The sequence below is a fragment of the Panthera uncia genome, chromosome B1, assembly GCF_023721935.1.
Source record: "Panthera uncia isolate 11264 chromosome B1, Puncia_PCG_1.0, whole genome shotgun sequence".
In the NCBI taxonomy this organism is placed as follows: domain Eukaryota; kingdom Metazoa; phylum Chordata; class Mammalia; order Carnivora; family Felidae; genus Panthera; species Panthera uncia.
Window position 1 is genome coordinate 102969843 of NC_064811.1, and position 18555 is coordinate 102988397.

The window sequence follows — 18555 nt, forward strand, 5'->3', positions numbered from 1 at the left end:
CCAACTATGAACAAAAGGAATTAGAAGATAGAGAGGCTAAAATTACTTCTAGGAGTAGATAAATAATATTCTAGATTACGGTAAAAGATTACAAGAAAAGGATTAAATGCTTTAGAATAAACTAATATAAGAGAAAATAATCAAAGCAAACTCTAGAAACAAGCCTAGGGCAGTGCTTCTTAAACTTCAATGTGCACAGGATTCACTCACTTAGGAAATGGGTTAAAAGGCAGACTGAGATTCAACAGACCTCAGATTCTGCATTTCTAATAACCTCCAAAAGTAATGTTGATAATGTTGATCTTAAGATCACACTTTTAAGCAGAGTCTAGGAAACAAGAATTAAGAAATAACTTAAAGAGTCACTTTTCCCAGATTTCCAAATAATGATCAGGCTTCAGATTATATGCTTTTATCCTGTATCCTTCCATCTTGGCACTTGTTAAGCCTGCATTTCTACATTTATTTTTGTGATTATTTGTTCAATGTACTTCCCTCTTGCCCCTACCACTTAACTGTTTGGCTTACAACTTTAGCCCTGACACTGACCACTTATCTGGCACAGAGCAGGTGCAGAATACGTTTCAGAAATAAATGAGTGAGCCAGTGAATAGAAATGCTGAAAGAGATGCTGATTTGAAAAACACAGCAAGGTTAGTGAAGAACACTCCAGTGAAAAGATACATGTTGATCAGGGCGAGGATAAAAGCTGTTGACGCAGATTTGATTGCTATCATATTAGATATGTTGGTGCAGATTTGACTGCTATCATACTAGATATGAACGCTGGTAGCCATGTAAATAAATAAAATTATTGAAGGAATATGTATAAAGAGAGAAGATCTAAGTAAGCTTCGATGGACAAACACCGAGAGAGTACCTAGAGGGAGAGAGACCAAAGAACATAAAGGATTTTGAAAGGAAGAAATTACAGATAATGAAAAAAGTTCTAGAATGTATCATCTAAGGCTAAGATAGAGTGAGCAATGAGTTCAGAAGCTACTCTGCACAAACATCTTTCTGTGAATATATACATATAGAAGTCAGACTTCAGTAAGTTAAGAAATGAGGTGACACATAAGTAGGACTTGCGTACACAAATTAGAGATAATATGAAGATTTGGTAGGAAATAAAAAAAAATACACTTTTTGTCAGAGTACTAGGAAACACGTTTGTGTTTGAAAATGCCAGTAGCAGCCAGGCTGGCACATATGAACAGGTAAAGTGGTCGTGGAATAGAATAACAGACTTGGGGGGATGAATCAAATTAGGGCAAGTAGGCCCCAGCTGAAGACAGCAGCTAACATGGCTCCACTAGATTACTGATTCAAAAGAATGAGAACCTAATTTTGTCAAAATTTCCACTTTTTTTCCGAGAAAAACTAGAAATCTGGATGTGTGTATGAAATTTCCTGAATTGGGTAAAAGTATTCAACCTGTAGGGAATAACTTTACTCTCTCTGGTCTAAAACAAAACAAAATAAAACAAAACAAAACAAAACAAAACAAAACAAAACAAAACACAAACAGAGTTACTAAGAAGTAAATGGAAGAATGGCCAAGCAGAACTAAAAACGTGACTGATACTAAATAACATAAATATGGAGGAATATGTTATGCCATTATAGAATAAGTGATTAAAGGTTGAGGAACGGTTCAGCAAATTCTATGGAGTATGAGCAACAGGAACCAAAGGAAGCAGCACTTAGATATGAAGCATAAAAAAGAACCCATCAAGGGTAGAAACAAAAGGTTTTAGGAAGGGAAAGTGGGAGGTTCTGAATGAATGGAAGTCCATCTTAAAGTAAAAATAACATGGTCAAAAGATGGAAACAACAATTTGGTGAAAAATGACTATGTTAGACTAAAAGAAATGTAGAATTTTGATTTTGAAAATTATATTAATTCATTTATTTCATTTAAAATGTGAACTGCAAAGACACTTTACGAGATCTTTTAATCTGGTAATATTGAAGAATGGATAATGATGGCTATCTTAAATAGTACTAGTTATACCAGACAGACAATGGAAAGGGAATATTTTGCCTTGAAAATACCCCACAAAGGAGGGTAAAAAGGAAGCACACGTTCCAATCTCATTCTGTTGTTAGTCCCTTTGTTGAGTAAGCCAAAAATACTTGCAGCCAGTTGAGACAGAAGATAGACATCTGGCCACTTAAAACTATCTGGACCAATGCCATATTCATACATGCTAAAGAGTACACAACGGCAGGTTAATAAATTAATAATCACTATACCAGTCTGGTCTACACTGAAAACTGACCTAAACAATATAACATTTCAATTCCCTTCCTTATGCAAGAGCTTCAGCTATCCTTCAGTTAGGTTCAAACATATTCTAGATAGGTAAGTAGCTTTATTCCCTCATTCAAATGATAATCATTTAGCACTTACTACATGCAAAGTGCTGTTCAAAGCACAAATATAAAAAATTAATCAGTCATGAATAACGTCATGAAGAAGCATATGCCTAATAGAAGAGATAACAGAAGATATATGCATAATTAACTAAAGAAGCTAAAAATCTAAAGAGATACAAGTGAAAAACTATAAATGTTCAAGGAGAAGGAAATAAAAAAATCAGAAAGAAGATTCAACCACTTGAGGGTTCCTATTTGACAAAAAACACAAATGTCAGTTTGGTCTTCCAGTTTCCAACTCTTTTCTTAACAAGTTACTTTCACTTAACAAGCCTTTCACTACCAACACAACTTTTTTTTTGGCTAAACTCTCAAAGTTTAGAGTCAGTTACCTAATTCTTCATCACAATTTTATTCCACTTACACATTACACAGAACAAAATCTTTTTACTCAAATCTGGAAAATTGACATCACACATTGAAAACTAATAACCTGGTCTGGCAGATTTTAACTAGAAATAAAAATTAGAGAATAGTGTCTACCAGAAGCAAAAATTTGTATTTCCCAGTTCCACATCCATTTAAATCTCCAAGAAGATCCATGGGTGCAATAACTATGATAGTAAGATTCAGAAAGGAGTTTCTAGTTGAATGAAATAATCATGTTCAGTTGTGCTTCTAAACCAGTCACAAGATCTGAAACTACTCCACTCCTTCTCACTTTCCCTAAACTTAGATGCCTTCATACTTCTGTCAAAAATAACTGGGATTTGGCTTACAGTTATAGGACTACCAGGAAACTCTAACACAAACTCTAGAAAATACACAAAATATACAAAGTTTTGCAATAAGAGTGTGAAGGGAAAGGCAGAAGGAAAGAAATCAGCCTTTGGTTTTCAGGTAAAAATGTTAATTGTCATCAATTAGACCATCTTAGTTCCACCAACAGAAATGAGAAAAAAAAAAAAATCTAAACACAGTAACAATAGCTTCGCACCTTAACTAATCAAGATAGAAAAATGGAAAAGGGAAAAAAAGAAATTAATAGGTCTTCATTCATCATTCCCTTTAGCAGATCATATAATTCCTTACACTAGTCTTAAAACATTTATGTGTTGCATGAACACTGTAACAGGCATTTATCCCAAATATTATTTCTCTTTATAGAAATAAGATAAATATTATAATAAGAATTTAAGCTCCATGAAGGCAGGGTATTTTGTCTGTTCAACTCACTGATTTATCTACAACTGAACTGAACACACAGAAGGTTCTCAATAAATATTTCCAGCTCAACTGTGTTTAAAACACCAAAGGCTCTCAAATATTTGCTGTAAGAATTAATGAAAGTCAGAATAAATTTTGTGACTACTATGTCTAAGAATTGTGATATCATGTCAGAGGGGAAAGAAAGTAGCAGCATTTAACTAGATTAAAATGACATTCCTCTCATTTTTCTTATCATAGAGAAAGTGATTTCAATACACCAGCAATTAACAAGTTACCACGTAGGTATATGATTTCATGTAAGAAGTTTTTTTGTGGCATTACGTATTCTATCTAGTATCATTAAACATAAAAACTACGTAAATAATTAGGAAGTAAAACTGAAGAAAAGTTTATAAAATGCATTCATTACGGAATCACTTCTCTGCAATTTCCCCAACTTTGTTCATCTGTCAAGAACTAAGATTTCTCTTTATCAATTTTCTATTACTATTAAATTGTTTTACAAATGAATATATGAAACCATTAATATTATCAAGTGTTAGATAGATGTTAAAAAAGGAATAAAGTGGGTTTTGAATTTTTTTTCAAAAGCAAAAAAAGATTTTACTTCTCTTTGTTTATATTTCATCTCCCATCATATCACTTTGATCTCTGTCTCTCTCAAAATATTATAACTTCTTGAAAGCAATGATTATCTACCTGTTGAATTACATTTCTCCCTGCCTACACAAAATAAGATTCCTATTAAAAATCTCTAAGGCCTTATTTAACAAAAATCAATCACAAATAGAACCTACTGTAATAGAACCTACAATAAAATCTTGGCTATCCAAAAGTAAAGGCTTAGATTATCTAATGCCATAGACGATGCAAAAATATTTCTCTTTAACTGTGATTTGTATTCTCATACTTGCATTTGACTATGGTTATATGAAAGCTTCAGAGTCTTAGAGGAAATGTACTCTATGAATTATCAGAAACAGTTGTTACAGTATCAGAGTTACCTAATTTATTTAATGATTAACTACTTTAATGATGAAGAAAGAAAGTAACCCAGGCTTTTGAAAGATCCAGAAGGAGATTAAGATCACCAAAATGGTCCAAAAAGAAAGGCTGTGCTTCCTCTACCAAAGTACAGCCTGGGAATACAAAGTGGTTAGCTCCTTCTGTCAATCAGAAAATCAGCACCGGTGTGGTTTTCACATATAGCTCTAATTGCTTCTCATTTCTCTTCAATTATTTGATAACTAAAATTTACACAGGAAAAAAAAAAACAAAAAACCAGGACCATCTCAGTAGACGGACCTTTTTCAGGAAAACCTATGATACCATACAGAAAGGTCTGCTCAAGATCAGAATATAGCAAAAATGTACAATTAGACATGATTTTAAATATTTAAAGGCATTAGAAATTTACATATAAATTTCAATAAAATAAAATGTATAATTACCGAATTTAGTTGGACTAAGTTTAACGTAGTTAGCTAAGCTCTTTGAAACTGATTTTCTAAGGTGTTAAATCCAAGTAACTTCTAAGAAATGAAATTATAAGAAATGAAAATTCAGCTCTTCAACTAGTGAAAGTATCTTCAGAAAAAGTAGGAAGTCAATAGGAAAAGAGCCGCTTATGCCCAGAGACTTTTAAGTCTCTTAAAAGGTAAAGTTTTACATATTGAAGACTACGTTATTGAATAAACACAGTCCATATTTAAAACTGTCCACTGAAGCCAGTATCTCCTATTTGTGCACCAGTTATCACCTAACGGATTTCCTTCTTATTTGAAAATGATTGAATAGTTTTAACCCTGATGTTGGTGGCTAAGAGCAAAAGATAAGAGATTTGCCCTGAATTTTACTGGACTGCACTTAAACATTAAAAAATCTGCAAGAATAGCACACCTCTCAAAGACACATCTCTTTGGCTGACTTTAATATACCCCTCCCACGTTTGAATTCCATACCACTATCCATAAAGATCATTCCAGACTACTACTCTGTCACTTATATGGGCAATCTGAAAACTCCACTCAAATCACAACTGTGACACACCCCCCTGTCCTCCACAAATTCTAATCTACCCTCCCCCTCTAGTCCTTCAAAGAATTTCTATGATTACAAACCTGTATACATGCACACATTCTTCAAATCCCAGCTCTGCCTGCCACATACAAGACTGTAACCTTGGACAAGTTACAAAGCTTTCTGTGTCTCAGTTTCCTCATCCATGAAATGGGAATAATAACAGTACCTACCTCATAGGATTGCGATGAAAATGAAGTAAGTTAATATTCGTAAATCTTTTAGAACACTGACACATAGCGTTTGCTATTATTGTTAATATTTTCAACACCACTTAAAACTTACGTTTTTCATACCATTAAATCTGAGGACATCATAAAAATAAATATCACTCATTTTACAGCAATTCAAATCCTACTCAAAAGACTCCTAGAGACACACAGAGAGACAGACACATACAGCCACATATACACACACGTATGCTAACTTCCATCGCACAGTATACCTACATCTTTGGGGAACAAACTTCCACCTGCTAAGAGCTACTTACTGTGTAGAAATAAAAGTATACACAAAATGAGTAATTCAAGCAGCAGTGAGTCAATAGCAAGCACAAAAATAACAATCTGCCTGCTTCTTTTAACAAGCAGAGGGTTGATAGGCAAAAAATTATTTTCAAGGCATCATGTCTTCTTGAATACACTTTGAATCTGCAACAACTCTGAAAAGCAACTTACTCCCCTCCTAGACCACTCCATTTACCAAAGGAAAAATGCTTAATTGAGGTTAGAAAAAAAGTTGTTTTTCATATCACTCACTAAAAGTAGTAAAATTATGCCAGATTTTCATTATTTTATAAATATCATATACTTAAAAGTACTACTTAACTTTTTGTTTTCTCGATAGGGGAATAAATCCCAAACATAGATTTTCTTCAGATTCTCAATGGCCAATGATCTCTTTCAAAAATAACTTGAAGAAAGACTACTATAAGCAAAAAAGATTAGATTCTACGCTGAGAGTTCCTCTAAATTCAGCACCATTTATAATATGCCTTCCCTGAAAATGCAGCCTATTTTCCAAGCAGCTAAATGGTTTTTTCTACCATAAGAAATATCCTTTACCAATTATAGATAATACTAGAAAAATAAATAAGTAAATAAGCAATTGTCCTAAGTTTGAAATAAAAATTAAGTTTCTGTTTCATATTCTGTTATTGAAGAAGTAAAAGAAAAGACATACTTTTAATTCATATCCTGTGCAACATTCAAAGCTTAAATTTTGTTTTCGATACTCAAAGTAACACGTGTATTTACAACTACAGATTATCCCCAAATGCACAGTAGTACAGGTACCCCACAAAATTTAAACAGACAAAAAACTAAAACAAACAAACAAAAAACCTAGAAAACATGTTAATTTTTGCTTAGAAACCAGAATCATGGCATTCTTATTGTTACCTTTTAAATGCTTCAGCTGGGTTCCTTTCACATTCTCCAGGCTGTAACAGGCTTTGGACTGCTGGATCCCTTAGCTTATCCTCATATCCTTGGAGTAGTCCACTGCGGCAGATCTGGGCAACTAGACCTCTAATAAACCCTCCAACACACAAAGTATCAGAGTCCTGGGCTTTGCAGAAATGAAAGGCCAAAGCCTGGCGATGTAAACCTCTCTGCAAGCTCGTAGGTGAACTTGGCCACAACAGCTCAGTACATAGGGCTGTCTTGCCACTGCCAGGCCCTCCTACCAACAACACACCCCAGGCAGCTCCTTTTCCAGAGACAACACTAGCATTATTCCCAGAATTCATTACAAGGGATGGTGTGTTGACAGCACTATTGCAGCAGTTAGTTTTCTCCTGGAGGCAATGCTGAAGCTTGTGGAAAACCCACTCCCTACAGTAAAACTGCTTCCCCTGCAGTAAACTCGTTTGAGCCATTTTGCAGACTTTCTCTTCCCAAGGATTAGTCATAATAGGTTTCTTATCTTCAACATTCGCTAGATCCTGGATACGTCAACACAGGTCTTTACATCCATTAGGACATAACTTGCATATTAAGTTGACTCTGAATGATACAGTAACGAGTTACAGTAAAACTCAACAGCGAGAGATGCCATTTGCCAATCGAATGTGCATGACTTTATTTAGCTCTTTACTCTTGATTATCAGCAGAAAATATATTAGTTTAATTGTTGAACTGGTGGAAAATTGCCTGGTTCCAAAGCGTGGCAATACTTTTCCTAAATCTTGATGGGTCACATAACTCCATGGTTATATCTGGAGTTTATGTGATTGTGGATGTTTCAAGTGTGCAGATGAGACAATACATCTGGAAAACTAAAGATAATGCCCAATCTTTCAATGTGTACAAAATGCTTCTCCAGATTCCAAGTGTTAATTCTGTATCTGAAAATTAGATGCAGAAAAGATGTCCATTACAGTAAATGCCATCAAAGCGATCCCACGTATACAGTTGATAGGTAGCTCTGTATTTCTTGTTGAAGGATAGTCACTCAAAGTACTAGACCTTGCCATTTTCAGGCATCTGGGCAACTGCCAGGGAGGGAACTGTTTTAGATTAGGGTCTTTTATGTGGCAGAAAGGACAGGCCACTGTTAACACATCCTTAATCCAAAGTATTGATAAAATGCCATTTTTTTTGAGAGCTGATTCTTAATGAACCTGTTCACAGGTTCCTAGCTGTAAGATATCTGGGAAATCAACAATTTCTACAAGTAACTCAAATAAAACAAAAATATCTTAGTGCATAATATTATATGTTAAGAGCTTACTTACTTAAAAGTTTACAAAAGGATATAATTTGCCAGTTAAAATAATCTCAAAAACCCATATACTTTAAGAAAATCCATATACTTCATCTTCGGCACTTTAAAAAAGTTGGACAATTACCCCCAGAATCATAATTCCACTTTCCTTTCTATATTTTACTTTCTCTACGGTTATGCTTCCCAAGCAGCTACATTTTAATCCAGTTACCCTGGATTTTTAAAAAAGGCTTTATGCACACACAGTAACATCCTTAATTCTAGCCAAAAAGGTCTTTCCGACAAGCTTGGTAGAACAGCGCCAGTTAAAGGAAGCTCTATTAAATTGCACAGTCCAGCCAGTCAAGGACTCTGTTTACTCGACTAGTCACACTTCTTTGTTGATAGTTTGCAAAATCTAGGGGATGATTACTATGGTTGCGGCTGGATGGGAATGGGTTAAAAAAAAATAGAGGGGGAGGATGGGAATAATCTTAACACGAATGATAAAGCCAAATACAAGTACAACGTGAATCCTTCCTTCCTCTGCGCCAAAGATAAATGTTTCGGATGGGGGTGAGGAATGGAATCTACTACTGTGGCCGGAGAAAAGGCTGCCGGGGAGAATTCCTTCCGAGACAGAAAAGGGATAAGGAGTAGAATGCTTCAGGGCTGGTGGGTGTTTGCCCACAGTTCCGGCCTCTAGTTTCAGCTGATAGACAAAAGGAACTCCGGGATTCCCAGAGACGGGAACCACCTTCGGTTTGAGCAGCCTCAAGGAGCCACAGGGGGGCCACCTCGGAGAGGCCACGGACGGAGGTGCAGCCTCTACACCGAGGTCTTCCCTTCCAGAAGGCTGGGAACGCCCCAACGCCCCGCCCCGAGATTTTGGGGTGTGTCTTTTGGAGGGGGAGGGGGTGCCCGACGCCCTTGCCAATCCCAGATGAGGGGTCGCCTTCCAGTCGGCGCCCAGTTCTGCGCCCCCACCCCTCGCGCCGTTCCCGCCCCCACCGGACCCACGGCGGAACGAAGGGGACGGAGACTGGAAAGGGTGGGTGGGTGAGTCAGCCTCGAGCCCAGCCACAGCCCCCGAGCTTCCGACCTGAGAAGGGGCCTCGCTTCTAGCGCCGACGCCGCCCCTCGGTTACCTCGGCCCCAGCCGCCGCCGTGGCCGCCGCCGCCGCCGCCGCCGCCGCTGCGGACTCTAAGCCTCAGACACTTGCTCCTCTGAGAATCCGCGGCCGCCAGCGCTCTCGGGACTCCAACTGCAGCCTCCTCCTCCTCCCGGCCTGGAGCACGCTCTCAGCTCCGGATCCTCCTGTTGGCCCCCGGCAACTGCCAGTTCCAGCTGCCCCAGCAGCCTCGGTCGTGCTCCTCCCAACCCCCACCAGCCAACCGCCGCCGCCGCCGCCGTCAGGGCAGTGACTGTCTCAGGCAGCCCGGGACTCGGCCGGCTCCGCCCCGCCCCACTCCGTGGCCCCGCCCTCCAGCCCAGGCCCCGCCCCCACCCGACCGCTCGGCCTTTCTTCGCCCGCCGGCTCCTCCCCTTACTCCTCCCCTACCCCTGCGCGTCGGCCCATCGCCGCGGGTGCCTGGGCGTGTGCGGGCGCCTGGACCCGCTGCCCGCCTCGCGGGGGAACCTTACTGGGGGTGGCTTTCGGGCCCCGCCTTTGTGGGGGGAGGAGAAATGGGCGGGGGCTGCGTTCTCACGTCCCCGAGCTCACGCGAGTCGCTGCCCCCACCCACCCCGTCACCACTCGGCCCCGAGCCTTTCTTTGTCTTTCAGGCCGAGGACTCGCTGGCTTTGGGGGCCATATCCGCTCCTACGAAGGGCAGTTGAGCTGGGAGAGTTGCCCCTTGCCGCCTTCTTAACCCCCTTGTTCCAAAGACCACTCCAGACCCGTCCTATTCTTCAGTCGTCTGGGTTCCCTTTCAATCCATTAAATTCCGGTGATGCTTTTACTTTCTCAGCCTGAGACTGAGAGAAGCAAGGAAAGGACTGGGAAGAATATTATAAGAATAAAAAATAGTGGGGCTGTAGCGCGACATTCCCATCGGCCTCATGAAAAGGACGTGGCCTCCACCAGGTGGAGGTTGAAAGCAGTCATGAATCGGTCTCAGGCTCCTGCCCTTCTGGACACTTGGATGACCCGCAGAGGCCACTCTAAGGGAAAGAGTCCATGGTCGAGGTCAGACTGTAGAATCAGGTAAACTGTCCTAGAGGGCCTAACTACAGGCAGTTACTGTTGAACAAGGCAGGCCAGTTGTTTGCACTCACTTGGACCTGGGTTATTTAGATTCCAGGTTTCTGCTGGGAAGGTAAATGTACTGTCATCTGACAGAGTAGAAAATGTGCTATCTTTATTATTTTATTATTTATGCTAAAGCCATGAGTTCTCCATCTCCCGTTCTCCATTAATTTCAATGTTTATTTCCCAAATGTTAAACCAGCCTCCCATCTGGTTTTTCTGGAATTGCCAAGTACAGCTATCCCACTTAACTAGAAAAGCGTATAACCAAATAGATTGTACTTGTGCTTACCCTTCCGTTCTGTTTATTACTAGCCTATCCATGGCATTTGAAGCTTGTTTATCTTAACATTTAGTTCATTCTTTTGTGACTTCTGAGATTCTTTTCCAAAACACAAGCAAAAAAGGCAGAAGATATAAATTCTCCAGAATTAGATTAAAATTGATTTTTTTTAAAAAACTACAAGTTTGATTTACATTTGCTTAAGCAATTTTAATTACCACTTAGCTTGTTTGCCATTCAGCTTTATAGTCATTGACTCCTTCAATGACATTTCATGGCTGTAATATTATATGTTTAGAGAAAAAATTTAAGTATGTACATTAAACTATCATTTCCATTAAGCTATTTGCTAATACAATAATTAAAATAATTTCTGCCCAATAGAGAGAGAAGTTACAGAAACTTAGTTTAGTGGGCCTATTTTTTTTATGATAACTAACCATCTCAGAATGCTGGTTGAAATAGCATCAGCGATAACTGAGCTTTAATTAACCTTCAGACTCATTTAGAATTTTTTTGCTTTAAAGTTTATTTCACATTACACTTTTATGGCTTTTGGCTTTTCCTAATAGAAAAATTTCTGAAGAGCAGGGTCTTTGCCCTACACAGCCTTGCATTCCCAGCACTTAGCAAGGTTCCCTACATGTGAAGCCTGTCTGTTCTTTCATTCTGACAATTACTTATTTATAGCATTCCAATGTACCTGGCATTATGCTGTGCTTAGTGGTAGGTTATACACAATTGTGGCAGGATGAACACAGTTTCTTAAAGTCTGGGGGTGTCGTTGAAGGGCAAAGGAAACTTGGGTTTACTTTAGCCTTCCTTTCTTTTCAGAATATCCATTTATCTCCCCAATTTTTGATATGAAGCAATGATGTTTTCTGTTTCTTCCACCTCCTCTAGACCATATTTCTGCCTTCAAATCTCTCTCACCAAAATCCTGAAATCTCCATTTTTCGGGAAAAAAAACACATATGCATGTATATGAGACATGTATTTAGACATATATTAGACATGTGTACATGTATATATCTAACATGTGTCAGAGAATCCCAAGTAGGATTTGGGATTTGTCAGTGCAGAGGCTGACCTGGAGCTTGATCTCACAAACTGAGAGATCATGACCTGAACCAAAGCAAGTGTTGGACACTTAACCAACTGAGCTACCCAGGCACCCCAATGACTTTTTTTTTAAATTTTCTCTGTAAGTGCTGAGGTACCTAGTAAGTTCAAAGCAAACTCTAATAAATAAAATATATTCTCAATTTAAAAATCTTTATGTTGAAATGTGCAAAGTTTTCAACCCAAATCTTTTCACAGGTGTGTTCTCTTTTTAACCTCACTCAAAGTAACATCATTCCACAAACATTTTTATAAGACAAAGCTCATCATGTACATTCTCTTTATGTGTATTTTGATAGTTTCAACTAGATTTAGATACTGCAAAATTATAGGTCTTCTCATTTTTTGATTTATTTATTTTGATTTACTTGTTTTGAGAGAGAGCGAGAGAGAGAGTGTGTGCACACGTGCCTGGGGGAGGGGCAGAGAGAGAGGGAGAGAGAGAATCCCAAGCAGTCTCTGTGCTATCAGCGTGGAGCCCAATTCTGGCTCAATCTCATGAACTGAGAGATCACGACCTGGGCCCAAATCAAGAGTGGGATACTTACCTGACTGAGCCCTCCAGGGTGCCCCAAGGTCTTCTCAGTTTTGATCCACTGGATACAAAATACAATTTTATTCAGTCAAAAACAGAAGGTCTATGAAAACATTCTCACAAGTTGATTGAGGTGTTCCAAAGCACAATTATAAATTTGGAAACTGGGTCTTTGATAATATCTGTAATCTGTCTCTCTCTCTGTCTCTTTTTTTTTTTTTAACATTTACTCATTTTTGAGAGACAGAGCCAGAGCAGGGGAGGGGCAGAGAGAGGGAGACACAGAATCTGAAGCAGACTCCAGGCTCTGAGCTGTCAGCACAGAGCCCGATGTGGGACTTGGAGATCTCCAAGAACTGTGAGATCATGACCTGAGCCGGAAGTCGGATGCTTAACTGACTGAGCCACCCAGACACCTCTGTGCTCTTCGGTTCCTTCTTTGATTGGTAGAAGTATATTTCAACATCCTCCTATTTGCAACTTTTGTTTTCAATAATTAACAATATCTAGAAGTTGCAAAAGTCTAATATTTTAATTTTAGAGTTATGATGATTTTAAATGAAATGCTATGAATATTCAAAAGATTAGTTTTAGTCCTCTAGTTTAACTAATGTAGGTCATTCAGATTTGTTGACAAAGTAATTCTTTAAATAAACATCGCGGGCGATCGTCAGACAATGCCAACAATTTAAAGAACTCTGTTTACTGCCCCAAACATTGAGCTTATTTGCTATATGCCGTACTACAGAGTAACTCAGTCTCTATTTCACATATTTCAGCTCTACCTTACCTTTAGTTTTCCACATTTACCACTGATTCTCACAAGTGGCAGCCTGGTGAGTTCATGCATATCAAAGCAGCAGCCGCAGCAGGCCAGAGCACATCTGACTGGTGTACCAAAATGCCTGGTAGGAGCAGCAAGCTTGAAAGTTTCTCTATTACAAAGACCAAGAGTTGGCTGTACCTAGCCTCCCATATCAAACTATTTTTTTCCCCCATCTGGTATCCTGCACACTATCCTTGAAAGGAAGGGGTTAGTTCCGTTGCATCAGGAAAGAGTCCGGAAAAGAGTTATTGCTGGCAGTCTTTCAAATTTTACCACAAATTTAAAGAACTCTGTCCACTGCTAATAATGTATCTCACGCACTATGAAACAAGACCGTAGCAGAAGTTGCAAATAAATATGAAGGTCTACCAAACCTCACCCAGACTATTTTAATAGTACTGCTAATAACAGTGCTTTGTTTACACAAATATGCACAAGTTACGTTACTTAAAATGGACCTGATGTGGCCCTGGACTATAGAAGTCTTTGACATAGTAAGCATAATGATAGGAATATCCAGCTGGGGCTGTCTGCTTAAATACTCTTTAAAAGAATGCTTATTTAAGCTTTACGTTTTAAAATTACTGTTGCCAGCTGTATTTGTTTCTGTTGTGGAAAACAAGCCTAAAAATAGTTTTTGCTTGTAAGATTTGTAAGGTATAGTCCTTTCCTTCAAGCGATTAAACAAACTCCAAAATAAGATATATTTTGCAGATTTACAAGCTAACTGGAGTAAAAACTCATTAGCTGTGGTTACTGAGTAGCTGGCTACAATGCTCTACCTTATCCTACAGGCTCCTAGATAGAACAGAAAACTCTCGGTAGACCCTAAAATTATACCTATAGTACACGTGATAGTATGAATCTGAAGTTCATACCCTTGTCCACCTCCCAAAGACAGCAAGGAGCTTAAAGAAACAAACTATAATCTTCTAAAATATGTTCCTCCCTTGGATTCTCATAACTGCTTTATCCTACCTTTAATTTTAAAGGCTTATACATAGCTTAAATGCCTAGGTCCAACCACAAAGTCACTATCACCCTTTTATCAAATCTCTTATCCTGATAAAGGTCATTTGTGTATTCTCTGAACCACATTTTAAATATCTGAAACAGCTGAAACTGACTTAGTAATAAGTTATATTCCCGACTTTTGTGTCATATGTGAAAATGGCAATAATTACATATAATAATTTTGAAATAATGCAAAATGCCATTGGTCAAGATGGACCTCCCTAATTTTATTATGTCTATGTACTATGAATTCTTTGATAAAATTTCAGTGAAATATGAGAATTAATGTCTTCATTTGGTGCACACAATTTGTCAACTTGATAGGTCCCCAGGTAAATGAGAGATATTATTTTATTTATTGTCCTTAATCTCTCCACTTTTCTAGAAACCATACCTTATTTTGCCTTTTTCCAAGACTCTGTTATTTGCTACACCAGTTTACTTTGGCATCAGCAACCTCTGAGAGGTAGGTTGTATCAATTTGGAGGACTAATACTAGAAAGCATAAAAATAAACTGAAGGAAGAGTCTGTGGGAGTAACTCATCCTAGAAAACATTTTCCTAAGGTCACAAAGGCTCCTGTGAATCCCACACTTCTCATCCCACACAAGTTGCCAGGGAACTCATTTATATTTTGCTGTAGTGGTGGAGGCAGGGAGAGTCGTGTAAAATAGGAGTGTCAAGAGGCCTGTGGCAGGGTGGTTAATTACCCAGAAAGTTTGTTTTGTTTTTTTCTCCATTAGGCTAGATGGTAAATGACCTCCATGAGGTAACTCATAATTTCCTTACTAGTCAGTTTTATCTACATGCCCATATTTCTTATTAGCACACTTCAGTTTAGCCTAATATATGATCATTCCTTTAGATCATTCCTTTTATTTTCACATAATTTTGAATAAGCCTCCTCTATTTTTGAAAATTCATCTGATGGAAAAACGTGACCAATATCCCAAGTCTAGAACTGAATTGGTTGAAGAGCACCCAAATAACAAGTCTTTTAACTATGAAACACAACATCCTGTCAGAGATGATTGGTAAACTAGAAACTACCACCCCAAGAGTATTTTCTAAAAGACACATCTATAGATTTCCACACCGGAAAAAGGAAGCAACATTTTTATGCTTTCCTTTTAGCTATTCATGATACATATCCTAGGTAGCCTCCAAAAATGCCCTCAAGGAACCATGCTTACTGGACTCTCCACCCTTAAGTAGTTGCCTCACATTGTATCTGGTTTGGCCCGCGACTTGCATTAACCAATGTAATGAGGCAGTAGTGACACTATACCCTCTGCTGACCTAGATGTGAAGCGGACTGGCAGCTTCTGTGTCGTGCCTTGGAATGGTCACCTTTGGGAACCGCCATTCAAGAAGTCTGGCTCCCCTGCTGAAGAGACCATGTGGAGATACCACACCAGGAGGCAACACGGAAAGGCCTTGAGATCTTCTGGAGAATCAGAGAGGCCCAGCCAGCCCATCATCCTGCTTGGGCCTTCTGATGACTCTAGCCACAGCCGTCGTTTACTATGACTCATGAAGGACCCTGTGTAGGCCCATTGCAAGATTTATCCAGCTGAGCCCAGTGGAACTGCAGACTATGAGAGGTATCAACCTGATTGCTATTTTACACGTCTAAATTCTGGAGTGGTTTGTTATATAATGATCAATAAGTAAAACACTATATGATAGAAATGAATCTAGTATTCCACAAATACTGCATATGATTTCTCCTGTCCCTCTCTTCATCTAGTCTCTCGGGCAATTTAAATAACTCTGGGGAACTGAAACAACACACTTTCATTTATACCATCCTACTTTTCTGTGGTGTATTCACCATCCATTTGAGAACTAATTAGAAAAATGAGACAGAAGTTAAGTAAACTTTTAAGATCATTGGACCGAATGATAATTTATATTTATTTACAAGTGTCTTTTCTCTCCATTGCATATTTCTTATCACATTAGAAACTTCCATTCAATAAGAATGTCTCTGACTCTAGCCTATCGGATAGCCATATGACATTTCCAAATATATAAAAACATCGGGTTCTAGCATAATACTTCATAAGAAATGAGATTTAGAAGATGCCCTCTCAATTTACCTCTAAAGTTTTACTTTCCACTAGGATGGTATGTTGGGAAAGGCAGGGAAAATTTAAATATGAAGTACGTTATTGCAATAATGTTGATTTAAATTCTGAGTGTTTGTAGCTAATTCAAAATTTAAAAGGAAAAAAGTTTTTTTGTTTAGCTTTAACTTTAAATAAGGGCTTTTGTTTAATTTGTTTCTTTTTTCATAGAGGATTCTATATTTGCTAAGAACGTATTATTAAGAAACATATACAAAAAATATAGATCTAAATTTTGGATGATTCAGGTGAACTAGCTCATTGATAGCTTATTCCAAATTTCATTTTTTGAAATAATTTTTTTAAATATTTATTTACTTTTTGAGAGAGAGAGACAGCACACAAGTGAGTGAGGGGCAGAGAGAGGGAGACACAGAATCTGAAGCAGGCTCTAGGCTCTGTGCTGACATCACAGGGCTTGAACCCACAAACCATGAGATCATGACCTGAGCTGAAGTGGGATGCTTAACCAACTGAGCCACTCAAACACCCCTTCAAATTTCATTTTTTTCACTGGAGTATTTAACATGGAGGTAAACTAGTTTACCCAAGGATCATGTCTTTATGTGAGTGTTTCATCAAATTTATTGTTGCAATCACAGAAATATAAAACTAAATATTTTCAATCAAATCAGATAAATTAAGACCCCAGAAGAGATGGGAAGGAAAGCTACCAATGTCACATTTGGAGAGGTACACTCTGAAAAGGAGAAATAATTCTTTTTTCTAAGAGATCACATGGAAGAAAAAAAGGGAATATAGTTTGGGAAATTTTGAGAGGGAAGGTATTTGAGAAACAGCATCATCTGCAAGGGAGAATCATCTTGGAACATTAGGAGGTTTGCAACTTTAAAAAAGTGTAATTTTGGTGCTGCATAGGCTGTGTGCTGCCCCACTGCAGATGACACCATTCAGATAGACTGTCATGTGCTTCATGTAAACCAGAGTGCATCAAGGAGCTAGTGCAGTTAGAGATCGTATTTGAGCTTCTGTAACAAAACCCACATCCAATGGTTGGACACATAAGGGCTTATTTCTCTTGTGTAATAGAAGCCTGGATGGATGGCGTGGCTTATACAGTAGATTTAGAGTGCCATCAGGAATCACCCTTCTATCTTTCTCTTCTTTCTCTTTTGCTATCCTAAGTGCGTGTGACATTTTCATGGTCACATCACAGCAGGATGACCAAAATGTTCTGGCTTTAAAACTGAGAGTTACACATCTAAGAAAACTCCTTAGTCTCAAGTAAACCAGTTGGTCCCCCTACATGGTCTCAACATGGCATTCTACCTCTAGCTTTTCATGTTCACCTCATGTCTTTCTTCTATCTTGGAGACAGGAAGAAGATAAGGAGGAAGTAGAGAATAGGGGGTACACAGAAAAGTAAAAGTTTTCCAGTAATTCTCAGCACACATCTAATTTACCAGAACTGCACAAGGTAAGCTAGGAAATAGATTATATTAGCTAGACACATTGCTACCCGAAAAAATCAGGGTTCCACTGTAGGAAGAAATACAGAAAGTTCACTAGGAAGACAAAGCAGGATGTGCATAATTTTGTGACTTTCTTTAGGAATGCTCAGCGTCCCAGCGACAAAAATAGACAAGGTAAAGGAGGAAGGCAAACCAGGGCTGGAGATTGTCAAAGAAAGAATTTCAGAAGGGTATGGAAATACGTTATTTCAGGATATGCATATCATTATTAAAATGGCTCATCATGCAATGCATACTGAGGAAAAAGTGTCACCTACAAAGAAAATTGATAGAAGGACTAGAAGTTTAGAATAAAATGTTAAAATTCCTTCTAAATCCTGGGGAGAAAGCCTTATGAGAAAGTCAATGATTTATTTTATTTTATTGGTGTCAGATTATTTTCCCTCAACTTGATATTCACCAAGTAGTTCTGTTTTGTTTAACATTCTAAACTTTAGGGGGACGTTTTTATTTAAATTTGTCTTAAAATTATCAAACTTCTGTCACACAATAATAAATCAATAAAGT

The 18555-nt window shown here is 38.3% G+C and overlaps 1 protein-coding gene across 2 annotated transcripts in view; it reads right to left on the reverse strand.

The window, feature by feature from the left end:
- Positions 1–9835, reverse strand: part of ANKRD50 (ankyrin repeat domain containing 50) — a 32660-nt gene extending 22825 nt beyond the window's left edge. Inside the window, exons 1-2 of one of the 2 annotated variants that reach the window (XM_049631147.1) lie at positions 9546–9835; positions 7092–8038 (exon numbers count right to left, since the gene is read on the reverse strand). In XM_049631147.1, coding sequence (XP_049487104.1) covers positions 7092–7603 — 512 coding nt within the window. In that variant the 5' untranslated portion in view covers positions 7604–8038; positions 9546–9835. Of the gene's footprint in view, positions 1–7091; positions 9269–9545 lie in introns of those variants that run through there. The other variant, XM_049631148.1, reaches the window with a different exon arrangement.
- Between the last annotated feature and the right edge of the window lie 8720 nt (positions 9836–18555).